The sequence below is a fragment of the Podarcis raffonei genome, chromosome 3 (assembly GCF_027172205.1).
Source record: "Podarcis raffonei isolate rPodRaf1 chromosome 3, rPodRaf1.pri, whole genome shotgun sequence".
NCBI lineage: Eukaryota > Metazoa > Chordata > Lepidosauria > Squamata > Lacertidae > Podarcis > Podarcis raffonei.
Genome location: NC_070604.1, coordinates 65459692 through 65477610, shown reverse-complemented (window position 1 = coordinate 65477610; position 17919 = coordinate 65459692). Strand labels below are relative to the sequence as shown.

The 17919-nt window shown below is 40.4% G+C and overlaps 1 protein-coding gene across 5 annotated transcripts in view; it reads right to left on the bottom strand.

Annotated features, from left to right (window-relative positions):
• Positions 1 to 8078: 8078 nt before the first annotated feature.
• The window catches only part of PHACTR2 (phosphatase and actin regulator 2), a 66389-nt gene continuing 56548 nt past the window's right edge, over positions 8079 to 17919 (bottom strand). For 2 of the 5 annotated variants that reach the window (XM_053382079.1, XM_053382078.1), the window contains 6 exons: positions 15363 to 15912; positions 13072 to 13262; positions 11217 to 11373; positions 10159 to 10214; positions 8802 to 8863; positions 8079 to 8469 (listed from right to left, as the gene is read on the bottom strand). In XM_053382079.1, coding sequence (XP_053238054.1) covers positions 8308 to 8469; positions 8802 to 8863; positions 10159 to 10214; positions 11217 to 11373; positions 13072 to 13262; positions 15363 to 15912 — 1178 coding nt within the window. In that variant the 3' untranslated portion in view covers positions 8079 to 8307. The remainder of the gene's footprint in view (positions 8470 to 8801; positions 8864 to 10158; positions 10215 to 11216; positions 11374 to 13071; positions 13263 to 15362; positions 15913 to 17919) is intronic. The other 3 variants (XM_053382080.1, XM_053382081.1, XM_053382082.1) reach the window with 3 other exon arrangements.

Below are 17919 nucleotides of genomic sequence, written 5' to 3'. Positions count from 1 at the left end.
GTGCAGCTGCCTGCCTGCCCACACCCATGGCCCTCTCCACCAATTACATTTCTGGGGTCTGAGCAATACAGCTCTGTGTTCCTAACCCCTTCACATGTTAACTAGCATCATTAGAGCTGACTGCTTATCTCCTACGTAAAGGAGATGCAGCTTCAAGCATTCCTGCCCTGCCTTCCTTGTCCCATTGCTCACCTCTTGCTTGCTTGCTGTGGGAAAACAAATGAGAGCCCTGTGAGAAATGGGATCAGGGCAGGAAAAGAACAGTGGCACCATCTTTTGTGGCTGTGTGTGTGTGTGTGTGTGTGTGAGAGAGAGAGAGAGAGAGAGAGAGAGACAGACAGACAGACAGACAGACAGACTCCAGGTTGTGACCTAAGCATTTTGGAGAGAAAAATAAGGAGGTGAAAAACTGTTTTCAGTTTGAAGTTTCAGTGCCAATTTCTCTGGGCAATATCCAACTAAACCATACTCAAGAGAATACTAACTTGATTTCAGTGGGTCTACTTAGAGTATGACCACCATTAGGGTATCACCATTTCTCTCTCACATAGCTGAGGAGCAAGCTTTAGACCATGTTCTCCAACCAGCAACAGTGTTAGGTGAGCTTAATTTACTTCTCCTATTCATTATTATATGTTATAATACAGCGGCGTGATAGAACAGTTTCACTTTATTTCTGAACCCATTTAACTGACGGCAATGAAGGAACGGAACAATATTGATTATTTTTCTTTGCTATGTCAGGCATTCAGATGTTTCATTAGGTTATTAGTAGTTGTTAGCAATATCCCTGTGCACCTACCCAACATTTAGAAACTATGTGTATTTCAATATGATAAGACTGGGAAATACAATTATTTTTTATTTTGGAGGTGTGGGGAATACAGCCCACTCCACTTAATGCAAATGTAAATGTATTAGTAATGAACATGATACAATATTACCAGCTTAACTGTGTGTCCACTCTTTAAAGATTTCTGGCTGCAATCCCACATAAACTTACTTGTAAGTGCCTTTGAGCTCAGTGGGGCTTAACTCAGAGTACACACAAACCGGACTGCACTGTTGGACATTCTTAACTTTTATAACTAAAGCTAACCCAGAAGAATACAATACAAGTGTTGAGGTAAAAAATAATAATTAAGTGACAGAGACCATTTATTGCCTGAAAAAAATACATATCTTTTATAATTAAGAACTAAACAGGGCACATAGACAAAAATAAATTGTAGTATGTACATACATTAAAAAGGATAAATAGCATATATATATATATATATATAGTAATACTGCAATACATGCCGTTGTGTATTTCAGGCCCAGAAGTTTCACCGTGTACATTAAAAGGATAAATAAGTGCTAATATAAGACAATTTTTAGTGTAAACAATGTCATAGGCTTACAATAAGCCAACATACTCAGGGCCAACATAATAAAGCACATATTGCCTCTCTCACCACCGTATACTATTTAAACTTAACTAAACATGTATTCACAAATACAATTACAAGATAGTATAAAAGTAGACAATTTGCTTCGCATTATTAACACACAACAAATACAGGCTGTAGGTTCCAAGGCCTTTCTATAATTTTCACGAGGTCCTTTATAGGGATGTTGTAGGGACACCTACGGAACGACTCTTCCCCACACAGGCACAGAGTCCACTGGCTGAGAGATCCCTGAAGGGCATGACAGAGCTCTGGTTTCACCCGTTTGGTACATGGATACATAGATATACCTTTTAGGGAATGGGAGATAAGAACATAAGACGAGCCGGCTGCGTCACAACAATGGCCCCTCAAGTACAACATCCTGTTCCCACAGTGGCCAACCAGATGCTTATGGCAAGTCCACAAGCAGGACCTGAGATCTGTATTCACCATCCAGCCCTTTCCCCTCGACTTGATCAAGCAGGCTGTGCACAGGCAGCCTCATTCCTCAGACTGTCCTGACACAATGCCTGTGTACATTTGCTAAAAGAGGAGAAACAAGGCTCTGTTATGTGGAATAGGTTCTCCCCACCCCCCCATTTGCGGACACAGTGGTCACATAGGGAAGGGCCGTGTCCATACTAATATTCTCTGCACATAGTCCCAAACACAAAGGCAATGTAATACCCATATATTCTGTGGCCAGCAAATGATGTTGTCTATCAAAAAAAATCTGCTCTTTCTGCCCTGGAATGGCCAACTACGAGAGTGCTGGCACACGGCAGTAGCATGAGGCTGTGCAGTTTGGAGGGAAAGTCTTGGCAAGTGATGAACAGCTTCTAGGTCTTATACTATGTACTCTGATCCAAGAATCCATTAATGTAGCTGAAGCTATAAAGATAAAAAATAGACCCAAACTACTTGCTAAACTGCTTTATTGTTCACTTTCATTTCTGTTTGGCTTCAGAATTTGATTGTCAAGACTCGTAGCCTAAGCAAGGCTAGAAGTCAGCAATTCAGCCCCGACTTCAAAACCCAGATTTTTCAAAAGGCATTTCTATCTGCATCTTTTCATTACAAATTCACAAATTGTCCTTCCTCAACATGTTTCTCAAATTAGTACATGATTATGGAGGACCATGATTTTCCTTTAAAAAAATATCTATGTTGCAATCCTGGACATAGTTGCACGCTCAAAAGTTCTGACCTCCTTCTACTGCCCAGCTCTGCTCAAGATTGTAGCCTCAATGCACTTTTAAAAAGCATGACAGTCATATTTTTATTATTATTATTTAAAAGCCTATGAATCCAGCTAGGACTAATTACTGGCAAATTCACTGGCACTGCACTGTATTGTAAGCCCTGTTTATGAAGAGAGAATTTTATGTTCTCCACTTGGCTATGAAAAGTTGAGGATTCTGGAACAGTACACACAGAATTGCTCACATTCTTGGGTTTGCACTTTTAAGAAGTTACCCAATACCACCATATAGCATTAGGTTAATTTCACCCTAACATTATTCTATTGGCTGGCAGGTAGGGGCTCTCTTCTGTCTGTTTCTAACCTACATGAAAGTGGATCCTGGCAACAATTAGCCTCACTTCTTTTTTTTCTAGCCAAAAAAAGGTATAATTTACTCTGAATAAGATGACCTCAATACCATTTCCTCTCTTATTATGCAACTGCTTTCACATTCCTTCCAGGATCTCTCTTTGATTCATCACTTTTGTTAAATGTGGAGGCCACATTGTTCAATGACTTCAGGTTAAACTGCTGCAGACATTTCAGTTGCAGGGCACTCTTGAGATGCTGTGCTTTCCCCATGTTGGTAGTTTGTGTCTGGATTGCAGGATATTTTCAAACACTTATGGACGGTGAAACCTGCAGTAGATAAAAAGAAAAATAAACCTTTATTTCAAAATCTCTCTTCCTGTTCCTGGAGATTTAGCATGGGTCCAAATATCTGTAAAAGCCAAAACATTCAAATTCTGTTTTCTTTGCATATGACTCGAATCTGTATTTCAAGCGTGTTTAAGACTGAAGTGAGCAACATGGATATAAATGCCTGCTAAAATGTTTAAATCTCCATGACTGACAATGTAAACGTTTGCTTCTTGGCTCTCTGTGGGCTGCTGGATCTGGAAAAACGTTCTAATAATTACAGAGATTGAAAGGATGAAAGTTGAATGGACATTTGTGGAAGACAGAAGGCTTAAAACTTGTGATTAATTTTGACCTCTTAAAACTGGGGGGAAGAGATGTTGATGGCAATCCTTTATTTAGATTACATTTAGAATGGTTTGGTAATCCTTTTTAATTTAACAGCAGGATGCCTTCCCACTTTGCCTATTACTTTAAATTAGGGGATTGGCAATTGCTTTGGAGATGGGGGAGAAAGTACTTTGCATTTCCTGTCTCTTACATACTAGAAATAGAGCTTTTTGCCTTGCTGCATGAATTGCAAAGAAAAGCAATGTTTAGGGAACAGGAGGTGCAAAAACCTTGTGCTTTGATCATGTCAGAAGCCACTCTCAGAAACACAGACAACATGGGCTTCTGTAATGCCTACATTTAAAGCAGTCCACCAGAGGAACCACTTTGTAAGATATTTAGACTCTTCTCCTGTCTTTAGTACATTTTATGCATTTATTTGAGACATTTAGCACATAGTGACTTGGGATGTCCAACTGGAAAAACAAACTGAATGGGTGGTATGCCAGTATCAGCCACCACTGAAAGTTACAGCAATGTGCAAAATTGTTCATGTGCCAAAGAAATATGCTGAAAAGCAGCAGAATGAAGCTAGCATTCCAAAATGCAACTTGCCTACTCCAGTGGTACCTCTGGTTACGTACTTAATTCATTCCGGAGGTCCGTTCTTAACCTGAAACTGTTCTTAACCTGAAGCACCACTTTAGCTAATGGGACCTCCCGCTGTTGCTGCGCCGCCGCTTGATTTCTGTTCTCATCCTGAAGCAAAGTTCTTAACCCGAGGTAATATTTCTGGGTTAGCGGAGTCTGTAACCTGAAGCGTATGTAACCTGAAGCGTTTGTAACCCGAGGTACCACTGTACTGGTACAGAGTTAATGCTGCAGCCCTATGTGCTAAGAAGAACAGTCGTACCTTGGTTCTCGAACGCCTTGGTATTCATATGTTTTGGCTCCCGAACACCACAAACCCAGAAATGTGTGTTCCGGTTTGCGAACGTTTTTCGGAACACGAACATCCAACGTGGCTTCCAACTGAAGTGCCGGAAGCTCCTGCAGCCAATTGGAAGCCGCACCTTGGTTTTTGAGCAGTTTGGGGAGTAGAACGGACTCCCGGAATGAATTAAGTTCGAGAACCATGGTATGACTGTAATGGTGCACAGAGCACAGTTGGACAAAGCAGTATGGCAGGCCAGACATGGTCAACTTCCCTCTTCGTACTGGGCTCTGCTGTTGCTATATTCAAATAAGCTATTCATTCCAAAAAGATAACTACAGCCAGAAATTTCTGAAGGGTTCTCCCCAACCCAATGCAAGCCCTCCCCTGCCTCAGCTTTAAGTGAAGTTCGTATGTGCTACATCAGTGAAAGCAGAGGCAGGGACAAAAAACTGTAGATAAATGCAAAGCTATAAAGCTGGCTTTTATTTGTCAGGAAAAGAAGTGGAACAAAGCAGATGAACTTTGTCAGGATGCTGATAGCTCATAAAATCATAAAAAAGATATCCATGTTCCTGGTTGTGTGTAATAATTTCTGCCAGGACAAGGAGGACACTGTGCAGGTAGGCCATACCCCAGGCCCCACTGCCACAATCATTTGTACCAAGAAATCAAGGACTAGGCTGAGGTGTGGGTTTTTGCTGCATCAGGGCCAGATCTAGAAATCCTTCCACACTTAAAAGATCATTATTTTCAAACAATGGCAAATGACATACTTGCATCTTGACCTTTTAAAACAAATGTCACCTGGCAGCCATATGTGGCAGGGTGTGAGGGACTCAATAAGCTGCTTTTCATGCCTACCTGAGACTTCACAAGGGTGGGTGTGTTCAAGCACCAGGCAGGCTATAACATATTGCTAATAGCCTGTGTTCAACAAGGTGAACCACAGGTTGTAAACCTGGTATATAAGGAACCTAGTAAGGTATCAGAAAATATTGCTTCTGAAAATTGAAATACAATCTGGGTTGAACCCCCAAGTTTCCTTACCTTGTAAACTGCCGACTCTCTTCATGTACTTCCATTTCGGTGCTTTTAAATTCATTTAATTCTTTCCTTATTGCTGCCTAGTTTAAAAAACAAAGTATGAGATAAGACTGCACACACACACACACACACACACACACACACGGTAATAATGTAATGAATATATATTTTATGTAATGTATTCACCATTCTGGAAAGAGCAAAGTATTATTTTGTGTCTAGCCCATTTTTATGTCTTAACATATACAGTTAAACTTCTGTTCTCTTCATATCTCAGTGCAACCCCATATTTAGTCAGTTTGAATATTATACCGTGCAAAGTTGTACACCATGATGTTTTAAGTGTAACTAAAATGACAGACCCACCCCCCGAACCAACAGGTGAAATCCAATACCTAATCCAGAAAGAGACCCCCAAACCCCACTTTAGATTTTACATCTATGGACTCGTTGCTGAATAGACGCAATTCAGGGCTGCTTCACATGTTCCACTTACATGGTGGTGTTTGATGATCTTGCTCTTATGTCAGTTCTCTTACAATACACAAATATTCATGTCTATTTTAAAAAATGTGCACCGCTGTTCTGCTCTCACAACCTCAGCACACCTACATTCTTAGGTGTGTTTCACAAGACACAGGAAATGACATACAAGGCCCTGCTACGTTGTCTCAGCTCAAAGTCAATTTTTTCTTCCCATCTTCTTTATCTAAAACAGTATTTATGGTTCATAAGATAATTCCAATAGAAAATGGCTCAAGCTACAAAGAGTGCTGGGAAGAGAGCTCTTGCAGAGGTAGAGACAGAAAGGGAACCAGCCACCTGTTTAATGGGCGTCCACAAAGTGATTATAGCAGAATACAGTTCTAGTCTAGTGGATGACTAATACTTCATGCATAGCAATTGCAAAGAACTGCAGAATTCCTGACTTTCTTGACGGAGGACAAGATATGAGGCATGTAAGATGAATAATGCTTTCTGTCTAGGAATTAGCTCCTAATTCAGTTTTCTGTAACATTAGGTGAAATATTTGGACATTCTAGGCCTTTGTTTTCATGTGGCAGATTATTAAAAAGCAAAGTAGCCATTCAGTGTACTTTACATTGGTAATGAGAGTTGACATTTAAAAAGAAAGACTAATCACTTTGCTATCTCTTCATTTATTCCATAGTAATTTTCTAAAAAGGCTAGCTATCTGCGTACAGCTATTACCACAAATACTTTTATGATAATCGCTGCTTTTCGCCCCCATCGCTCCATGAAGGTCATAGCTACTCTTATTCTATGCTTGCATTTTGTTTTTTGAAAACACCATTAATATCTCTCAATAATCCTTTATAAAAGGCATCTCATTAGAAGTAGAAATCTTTCAGTGCAGGACAGAATTGCAGCACGAAACAATTATTATGCTGTGTCACCACAATGATATATCTCTAACCGCAGTCTCCTGTTTCAGAAGAGGATTATCTTGCATAATTCTCATAGTGATGTCGAAGCATAAGAGTTATGCAATAGCAAATGAAGTGTTAAGTACCAGAAGAGATATCTCCTACTTTAGCATATTAGGCCAGAATTAGAGACCTCCTCTCATATTCCCCTCAATATAGTCATGTGTGATTGGGAACCTTGACCCGACCAGGGTTTCTAACCACATATACAGGCCTTACATGTATAGAGTTGCATATGTTAAAGGTAAAAAACCTTACTCACAACCCAATACCTAGTGGGGCCAAGTGGGTGCAACATGGTGATTAAAAGCTGTGGGGTTTAGGTGTCAGCACCTAAATAGAATTTACATTCTTCTTTTTCTGACGGTGATGTTGAGTAACGCGAAACTGTCAGAGAATGAAGTGGAGCAAGGCACTGGAAACTTGCAACATGGTGACGTCACATCATGAGTTTTATGTTACTGAACATTAGGTGTGGGGAGAGAAAGTGGAGGTAGAGATGCCAGGCCGCCTAGTTCCAAACTTAGTAGCATGAATTTCCTCCCTGGAATGCTGGAAGAAGCAGGAAAGGAAAGAATGCTGCACACACCTTCAGCTTTGGTTTAAAGCAGGCATAGGCAAACTTGGCCCTCCAGATGTTTCGGGACTACAACTCCCATCATCCCTAGCTATCAGGACCAGTGGTCAGGGATGGTGGGAATTGTAGTCTCAAAACATCTTATGTTTGCCTATGCCTGCTTTAAAGCAATAGTAGGGAATCTTTTTCAGCTGCAGGGCTGCATTCCCTTCTAGGCAACATTCTGGGGGTACATTCCCCACCAGTGGTGTGTAGGGCCAGAAGAAAAAGTGGACAGAGCAATGACAGCAACTTTTACCAGTAGACTAATTTCTGCACACATTCTATCATTCCTCTTTATCCTCCAACCAGAAAAAAATAGTTGAGGGAGCTCAAAGATAACATTCCACCTAAGAAGGGTGTGAAGGCTGGGGGCTAGGATGAGAGGATATGGCTTGAAGAGAACTCCCAGTGCCTGACAGGGAGAGTCCCTGGGCCAAAGGAGAAAACTGGACCACTACATCTGGTCGGTTTATTTTTCCTTCTAGATGGATGTGCACTATCCATGGGTACATACATATATTTGGAAGCAACCTCTGCTGCAGGATTTAGCAGAAGTCTCTGCTGGAAAATATAAGGGCAAAGAAAATTTTTGAGATACAGAAACAAAGTTGCATTTATAATCCATATTTGTCTCTTGCCTTGTCTGCAGGCGTTAACCTTGCCCAGGGCTTGTCAGCACGGCGATCATAATCTGGAGAATCTGTTACTTCCACATACTCATTAAAACGCAGGATTCTTCTTGCTTGCAGCTCAGCCACTGTTGGTCTCAGACTGAGCTGTAAAAGAAGGCTAGGTGAACAAACCAAAGGAAAGCAGAGCAAGGACTAATGTTGGAAAAGACACGCCCTGCAGATAAGCAGGACCCAATTTGTTATCAGGATACCCAACTTTTCATGTTGGTGACACATTATTTAGACATGCATCATTCCACGACACAGTAATTCAGTTTTCCTAGAAAACCAGTGGACTACCCGCTCCCGTTCCAGCCCTGGGAGGAGCATGGGGAGGGTTTGCACAGCACACCTACACACAGCAGTCGACACACCAACGTTGTCAAGCATGACACACGGTTTGGAAATCTCTGGGTTACGGAAGACATTTTGCGTACCTTTCTGCTGAGACTGCGCTTCAATTCTCTTTTAGCTTCTTGTTCCTCTTCTTCATTCTTTTCTGTTTTTAGATGAAAGAGAGAAAAGGTAGGAATATTTAAAAGGATTGTTAACTACTGTATAGCACTAGGCTGGTTTGAGTACAAATGCTTTCAACTTTATTCCTAACTCATTCTGGTTTCCTCCCCTTTTTACTTCTCAGCATGTTACAGTCACTGTCCCAGATGAGGAACAGTAGATGGGCAGCCTTCATTATTACCAGTCAAAGTAGAGAGAGCAAGAAGCCCAAAGAAGCAATGGTTAAACTGAATGTGCCATGAATAACCTTAGGCAAAGTGGTTGCTTTCAGACATCCTGCGTAACAAGCATCCATCCTGATTTGTTTGAGGGGAGCTGATGTTGTATCAGAGCCAGTGTTATTCCACATTTTCTAGTATATCTCCCCATCACTTTCCTTATTGAAAAAAGTCCAGTCTTTGGGGGAAGCAGGTTTGTTGCACAAGACCTCCCAATCCACTATAATTGGGAGCCCTGAATTTGCTGGCATGTGATTGAATCCCACCTGAATATACCAACAATCTGGAAGCACCAATCCTGTAAGGTACACTCATAGCCCTTCGTCTTGATCTGCCAGCACCCCTTTTTATATAGTACCATGCTACCTTCCTGTTTATTTAATTTCACAGGATTTTTGTCCACCTGACTGACTGTTGGTCACACACAGTTCAGTTTTGTGTTCTAATGTAATCCAACAGCATAAAACTGAATTTTCCATCATGTCCTCTGGGGATTAGTTATGTTTATATAACTTTGTAGGCTTGCTAAGGAAATGAAAAAGAAAAGACAAACAGAGCTCTGGGATACTGGAATACTACAGAAAGCAGATTCTGTCTGCTGGTTTTACATGTAGTGATAATCATTAATATTCTTCAGCTGGCACATAGAGCTATGACGTGTTTCTAGAAAGCTCGTTTTGGCAAGATGGCAAAGCCCACAGACATTAAGGCTCCAGATCTGCAATTTGCTAGATATGCAATGGGTATTAATGAATCTTGGTGCTAAGAAGACATTTAACCTTCTTGCTGTCATGCAAACTGCAAACTAGTTGCATAGGCAATATGCCATGGTCACAAAACAAGATGTTTGATTCAAGCAGCTCTACAATGTTATAAGCTATCTTCATTCACCTGTCATGGCTCAGAATTCTGGGAATGTCTCAAAATTCATTTGACCCAGATTTCAGGTTGGCATCTGATATGATCATGCACTATCTTAGAGTCTCCAAGAAAAAGAAATTATTTATACATAACACACACACACACACACACACACACATACACACACTGCTCTGCTTACGTCTTAGGATGTTTCTCTGTTCTAGTTCTTCTGAAGTAGGCCTCTGGCTAAGCCTCCTGCAAAAAGGGGGTAAAAGGAAAATAATGCATATTTTCAGTCACTAAGACAGAGAACTGAAATGCAACAGCTAAATTTATTTTCAAACCAAAAATTTCAAATGCCAGTTTATACTAATGGTGGATGTATCAAATGTGTTGCTGAATGGGGTTAACATGGGTTTGGAAATAGATGCGTATTTAGCATTTACTAAATACTAATGTGCTTATCAAGTCACATTTAACCTTTCACAAGATCAGCTATGTATCTGAATTTTTTTATTTCATAAAATGTGTATAACTGCTTGATTGTTCAATAACAACCTTCAATATCATAAAGCAAATAATCCGTTAATTAACAGTGGGAGACACTCATTTATTTCACCATCCTCAGGCAATGCATGAGGGAATCTGCTCAGATAATGCAAGAAGAAAATAAAAGGCTAGAGTTCAGGCAAAAGGCTTAGAAAAACATGCTCAGTTAAAGCAAAATGCTTTTTATGTCAAGTAACTTCAGAAGTAGTACATAAAAGTTGTATCAATGTAAGATGTGAATTGATCAGAAAAATTACCCAACAAGATGTTTGAAGTTCAGATTTTTCAAGCCAGCTAAGTACTTGTCATATAACAAAACGAAGCAGCAACCACCTGCAGTTATAATGATTCATACCTGAAATGCTATTTGTTTGTTTTGCTTTATGTATTTGGCCTAGCTTCTATCCAAAACACATGAGTAAGCAGGATGGGAATGTGACCAAGATATCAGTGATCAACAGCTGTATTATTTTTGTTGCGGCTTTGTGTGGGGAAGTGTTGAACAATAGCAAATTCCTTCTACTAAAACAAATAAAGTCAGATCAAGTGTCATAGCTGTAGTGGGTTCATAATTATGAAGTGTGATTTATTTTATAATGTTAGGACATGCCTCAGCTCACAGAACAGGAAAACATCTGGGTCAGACCCCAGACCTGCCTCCATTCTCTCTTCCCACCTCCCAAAATGTGCTCAGATGACAACTGATACCTCACTAGCTTTGTGCCAATCTGATGTCTGATTTCCTGCCTCTCCTCTTCAGATGTTCTCGGCAAGATGTTTTTGTCTTCCAGTTCTTTTTTCGATGGCCTGTTGCCAAGTTTGATTGCAAGAGTATCCCTACGGCGTATTTTGCTTGCTAAAGAGCCTGGGATGGAATGGAAGAAGAGGATAAAGGGAGGGAGAGGTTCATTGATTCATTCATATTTGAGCTTAAACATGCCAAATCCCAGCAAAAAGCTTTTTAATGCAACCCATGGACACCTTCTATCTTTACGTTCTTTCAATGGAGGAATTTTAATTAGCATCTGAAGCAAAATACTTTTGACTTACTTCATGCCCACAAGAATTTGAATAACTTAGAAAATAACAACCTGCCTGCTAGGGTGCAGTCAGAAAGTTCACAAACTTTCCCCAGTGCCTATGCAATAACTTGATATAAAATCTCAGCTTTAGCAACTTGCTGCATAGTAAGAATGCAGTTTCAGTTCTCTCATTAATGCATTTGCATATTTTTTAAAGATTGTCCTCAACAATCATCAACAAGCAATTATTTCTAAACAAATTTATAGCATGCATTTATTATTATATATTTATCACACTGTTGTTTTTTTAAAAAAAGTTATTTTAGTGGTCTCAGACAAATCCAGAACAACAAGTTTCTGGATGATAATAATATGTACTCAAAAAACAAATGGAACAAATCAAAACCCTTTGACCCCTATGTACATTGATTTATTTAAGTGGCAGGTATACGTAATTTATTATTTAAGATATATTTATGCCCATCCTTTGCCAAAATAGTCTTCTAGGATAATACTAAAATACAGGATGCAACACACAAAAAACAACAGTGTAAAATAGACAGAACACCAGCAAGTAAAGCATTAGGAAAAGGCAATTAATAGGAATCTCAGATACCGCTAAGAGCCAATAAAGGCCCAGGCATATTAACCTGGTACCAAAATGACCTATATGTGGAAAAAAACCATAATTTGGGTGCCTATTCTGGGCCAGCACTTGGTTCAAGTGTCCTCTGCTCCAGCCTCCTGCACCACCCGTGAACTTGCAGGAGGGCAGCAAAAACAGGGGCTGCCAAGCAGCCTGGTACTGAAGAGAGAAGTGTTAGGCCAAGCAGTTGCAGCCACCACAATGTTAACTTTCCCCAATTGCCTCTGGCCCACATATTTGGGGGAATATGTATCCCCCAGATACATTTGGGGGAAATGAAGTTGGCGATGACTACAGCTGTCTCACACAGGCATGTCTTTCTTCATGCTCATTAAAAAAATTCTTTTTAAAAAATATGTAAAACTGCAATTAGACTGCATGAAAGTTCACAGAGCATGAGACTTCTGTATGAAATGGAGTATCTGATTTGACCTGGGAGGAGGTCCAAGGGAGCAATTTCAGCAGACACATCTTTGCTGAAACCTAAGAGAGATATGGAGGACTTTTGTCTGGGAATCTAAACCAGCTTCCCCACCCCACATCTCTGACCTTCAACATTAGCAGTATGCTACAATGCAAGACTGCTGCAAGCCAGTCTCTATCAGCGCAGTCCCTCAACCTGCGATCACAGTATAATAGTGTGCTACACTGTAAGGTTCATGCGCCTGCACATACACCCTGCTGCAACTGGTACTGTGCCATCACCTCTGCAGTTCCAACAACTGAAGTAAGAAAGGTGGTATTCCTTAACTACGTAGACGTTTGTCTGGGTAACGGTTTGACTTGATGGAGGATCCCAAATAAAGTGAAAGTTGACTCTTTTGACAAGGTGGTAGAATTCTCTGCTCAACAAGTATGTTTCCCTCCCCCTTGTAAACATGGCTTAATGGCTTACTTTCACTACCATCATCATCATCGTCATCATCATCTGTGTAGAGTATTGGCCCATCTGAATCAGAGTCACTGGTGTGATTCTCTTTGTAGCTCTCACTTTCTGGAGTGTTTAGGGCTTCAGAAGGTTCATCTGTTGGGGCAGGACTTGGTTGGTCAGGGCTCTCTTTTTCCTGATCTTCTTTGGTAACAGAACTGCAGATCCACAGGGGAGGAAAAAAAACCTGTAGTACTTGACATAAACACTACAGAAACATGACACTGAGGCTGTTTACATGCATGCATGCAAACCTTAGGAAAAGGCTGTGTTCAGACATAACACTAAGCCACAGCTTGTTTTAACTGTGGTATGTTGACCAGCAGAGTAACTGTGCCTTGTTTTGCATCATGTTTAATTTTATAGCTGCTTTTGCTTTGTATTTCTAGAACCATGTAAGAATTAAACAGGATATTGGGTTTGGACACAACAAAAACAATGGTTGATGCAAGCTGAGATTCATAAACCAACTTCAAGCCTTGGTTTCACATTCTGCTTTGCTGGCCACAAACCACTGGCTGATGTGGGTTCAAACATACAAATAAATCACAGTTAATCTAAACAGACCATGGCACAAGCCAGGACACTATGTCAAGCCAGCAGACTTTTAGAAAACAGTAACCAGAACTTAAACCTAAAAATGAGTTGTTTCTACAAAGCACACAGAAGGGGGAAATAATAAAACAACACTATGTAGATTAGGCTAGAATCTATCATGAACCAAGACTTCTGCTTGGTGTTACAAATGGAGAAAGGAGGATACTAGAACAGTTGAGGATAAGTGTAACATAGCACATATCCAACATGTTCCTACCTATGCAGACATTATGGGAAGTATAGGTAGCTTAATTAATATATTTAGAATTCCACTTGTACAGAGCTTTGGATTCCTTAAAAGGTCAGCTATTTATAAATGGAATGCAAATTTGTAGCTCAGACAAACTATGCAGATAAATTTTAAAATATGCAGATTGTGAGCAAAATAATGTAATGCCAAATAATGGTTTCTCCATCCTTTGGGCCATGCAAGCCACCCCTGGTTTGAATGTGGCTTCCAATTCTGGTTTAAAGGCAAACTGAGGTGTGTTCCCAGTTTGCCTGGTTTGGATACAATAGCAAACTATGGTTTGCTGCAAACCTGGCAGTCAGTGAGAAAACTGAAGGGAAAGAGAGAGCTTGTGAGCTCCATGTTTTGGTGGACTTTCTTTCATTGGAAGTTTTTAAGCAGACTTTGGGTGGCCATCTAGCATGGATGCTTTAGTTGAGATTCTTGCACTGCATGAGGCTGGACTAGATGACCCTTGAGTCTCCTTCCAACTCTACAGTTCTATGGTTCTATAATCACTCCAGGGGAAAGTATTTTTCTGGGTGAAATACTTGATTAGTTTCTAAATGGCAATCTGGCCTTATGCTGCGGAATTGATTTTAAGTACATAATGAGAGTTTTATTTATGCAAGATCTGGAATATATATATATATATAGCATACATAAATAGAAAGAGCTTTAGATTAGAAAGGAACATGCCACAGCTTAGCCCTTTTCTAAAGGAATATTCATTTCTTTCATTGTTGCACAGCAGAGCACCAGGCAAAATGCAAGATCCCAATACCAGGTTTCAGTAAACAAGGTGAAGCAAAGCTATTTTCAAGAAGCACAGCTTGCTACTGGATAAAAGCATTACCAAGGACAGCTCCTTCTGAAATTGTCCTAAGAATGCAGTCAGCCTCAGAAATGGGGCCATGTCTACCATACTACACCATGTTGGAACAATGAAGTCATTCTAAAACAGAACTCTGAGCCTCATGATATATTCACTCAACCAGAACCATGAAATTTTTTTAACAACTCTTAGGAATGAACAAAGAATATGAATAGCATATCTCCAAATAAATGGTGAGCTGTAATTTTGGAGCCCTATTTGCAGACTTTCAAATATATATTTGAAACTCAAAGCAGTCTAACCAAGTTATTTTGTATGCTTAGCAATTTTGCTAAAGCTTTTGTTTTGAAAGTTTCTTGTGTATTTTTTAAAATAAATGAATTGCATAAAATCCTGGCTCCCTCTTTTTCACTTCTGCTTGAGGTTATGAAAATATAATTAAAGAAAGAAAAAAATAGCAAAACCTTTCTGAGTTTCAAAGCATAGTTCAAACTTTAGGTATAGGAAAGCCTATCTAAATCACTCCACCATCTCCCTAAATATTACTGCAATGTTGCTCCAAGTTATCATGAGCTACCTGAGAGCATGTGGCCTTACCATTCTGTGTCTTCTCCCTCAGTATCCAGGCTATTGTCTAGGACAGCACTGCTTGAAGAGCTTTCACTATCTGCTTCAGCTTTCATGTGAAGATCGTTAGAATCTGTGCCAGGGACAGACGGAGCTATTTCAGTGCTAACTGGCACATCTTGTGTGTCTGAGAAACCAGGGGGCTGAGAGCCTGGATACAGAGATGGGATGAAGGGAGGAGGGGGTGGTGGCGGAACAGCAGGAGGGGGAGGAACAGTAGCTGTGCTTGGCTGCGTTGTGTCTCTAGCTTCAGAAATAACAGAGAGAGGCTCTTCGGGTTTAGAGTTTTCCACCTTTGCTTCTGAGTTGCCTACTGCTGTGTTTGAGGTGGAAGAAATGTCCCCAGCAGCAGATGTTCGCACCGTCACCTGCTTTCCATGCTTCTTCTTGTCTCTGGGTGTCCCTGTGCCTGTTTTGCTTGATGTTGGCTCTTTAGAGGTTTTAGGGCGAGATGATGTAGATGAAGGAGATGACGACGATGCCTTGGAAGTGTGCACTTTTTTTACGTGCGAGGAACTAGCTGAAATGGGAGAGAACATACATGTCATCATTGCAGAAATGGTTTCCTAAACACTTTTTTTTGTGGTCAACATACGTTACGTTTCTGCAATGGGGTTCCACCCTATTACTGGAAAATCTGAAGCTAAACAAGCAGTATTGGCAACTCTAAAGTGTAATAAGTATATAATGATTTACAGAGCTAGGGGACACATTTGACAGTAGTTAAACAAGAGATCTGACTGCTGGTTCACATCCTTTCTTCCTTCCCCTGCCTATCTTGTACCAGCTTTAAGTATTATATTAGCCCAGTTTGCACACCATAGTAAACTATAGTTGATTATTTACCATGATTACGCCTTGCATGAATGTTTTGCTCTTCCCCATGAGTGCATGGAGGTTAAAAAACACCAATAACTTACATGTTTGTCTCTTTTTTTCCGTTTTCTTATAATTTAGTTATGTTGTTTTTATTATTGTTTTTTTCCCGTGAAGAATTTTTCTGTACATATGTGTGTATATGTGTGTATGAAAATTAATAAAGAGGGGAAAAAAAACCAGACCCTTGGCTTAGTGTTACGTCCAAACCAGGGAAATAAACGTAGGAAGGTGCCTTTCACTGATTCATATTGTTGGTCCATCTAGTTCAATATTGTCTATACTGACAGGAGAAGCACTCCAGGGGTTCAGGCAAGACTCTTCCCTGGGACCTTCTACATGCAAAGCAGATGCTCTACTATCGAGCTATGAACCTTTCCCAAAAGGTGAGTAATGATTAGTAAGCCAAAAGGAAACCTTGGCTAGTCATCAATCATGGCTTGTCATCAATCATGCTCCATGGCTTGGAGCAAACCAAACTGCAATCCTTGGTTCAGAAGCAACACTGATTTTGTTCTCCCCAGCACAAGCAGGGAGGGGCAAAGTGAATGTAACTGTCTCATGCACAGCAAGTCCTGTTTTAAGGCTTGCCATGACATGCAAACACTTCCACGGGTACCAAAATTAGATGTGGCCAAGGCTAATGAGAGTTCTTGCTTAATCGGAATATGAAACAATGGGTTGATGCCTGCTAACATTGATAATGTTGGAATACTTAGATGTAGTTATTATTTTTATTTATTAAATTTGTGTACTGCCCTTCATCCGAAGATCTCAGGGCAGTTCGCAGCATAAAAGGCCAGGGGTATGAATTTGTGAAAGGTTACACAGCTTACTCCCTGTTGCTTAGCCATAAAAAAAAGGATTGGGATCAATCATCAGCTCACTGGGAAATGGAAGATTAGTGGTAAAATTTCATCTCACACATTCTCTGGTAAGAAAAAGTTGGACTTCTTTTTGCTTGTTTTTAGAAGTCCCCTTTCTTTCTTTTTACAACTGATAACAAAATCAATAAACTCCCTAAGCACACCACCCAACACTTTCAGATCTGATGTAAAGTGCTGCATTCCTGGGGTGCCACGAGCAGCTCAAATCCCTGCTACTGCTGAAACAAAATGCTAATCACATGCTGCCTGTTACTGTGCCTCTAAGATCAGGCGTGGGCAATTTGCCTCTGCATTTCACAGGCTTTTTCAATGTTATCTGCCATCCTTGGAAACTTAATGTTAGAAAAGGTTTCACAAACTCATTATTGCTAAGGTATTTTTGAAATATTGGGAGAGGGAGGAAATCAGAATAGAAGCAAGTAAAGAGAACCCAGCCTTCACTGTGTCTTAAGCTGCATGATTTCCAAGTCCTTGTATAAAGACTTTCAGATGCTAAACTGTGTTTGTCCCCACCCCCCATTTGAAGGAAGCAGTTTCGAGGGAGGGGGATACCACTGAATGTGTACACAGTGCATGGTAGTATGCATTTGGCATTGGATGTAGACGCCTTTTTAGAGTGCTGTACACACAATGCCATCCCCCTGTTGTCCCTGTCCAACCATCTGTTGATCTAAAGTACATTTTGCAGGAATGGTAACAACCCGTTTTGTGATGAGAATGCACTTCTCATGTACAGAGAGAGTTGCTTCTCAGGTCATTTCCTA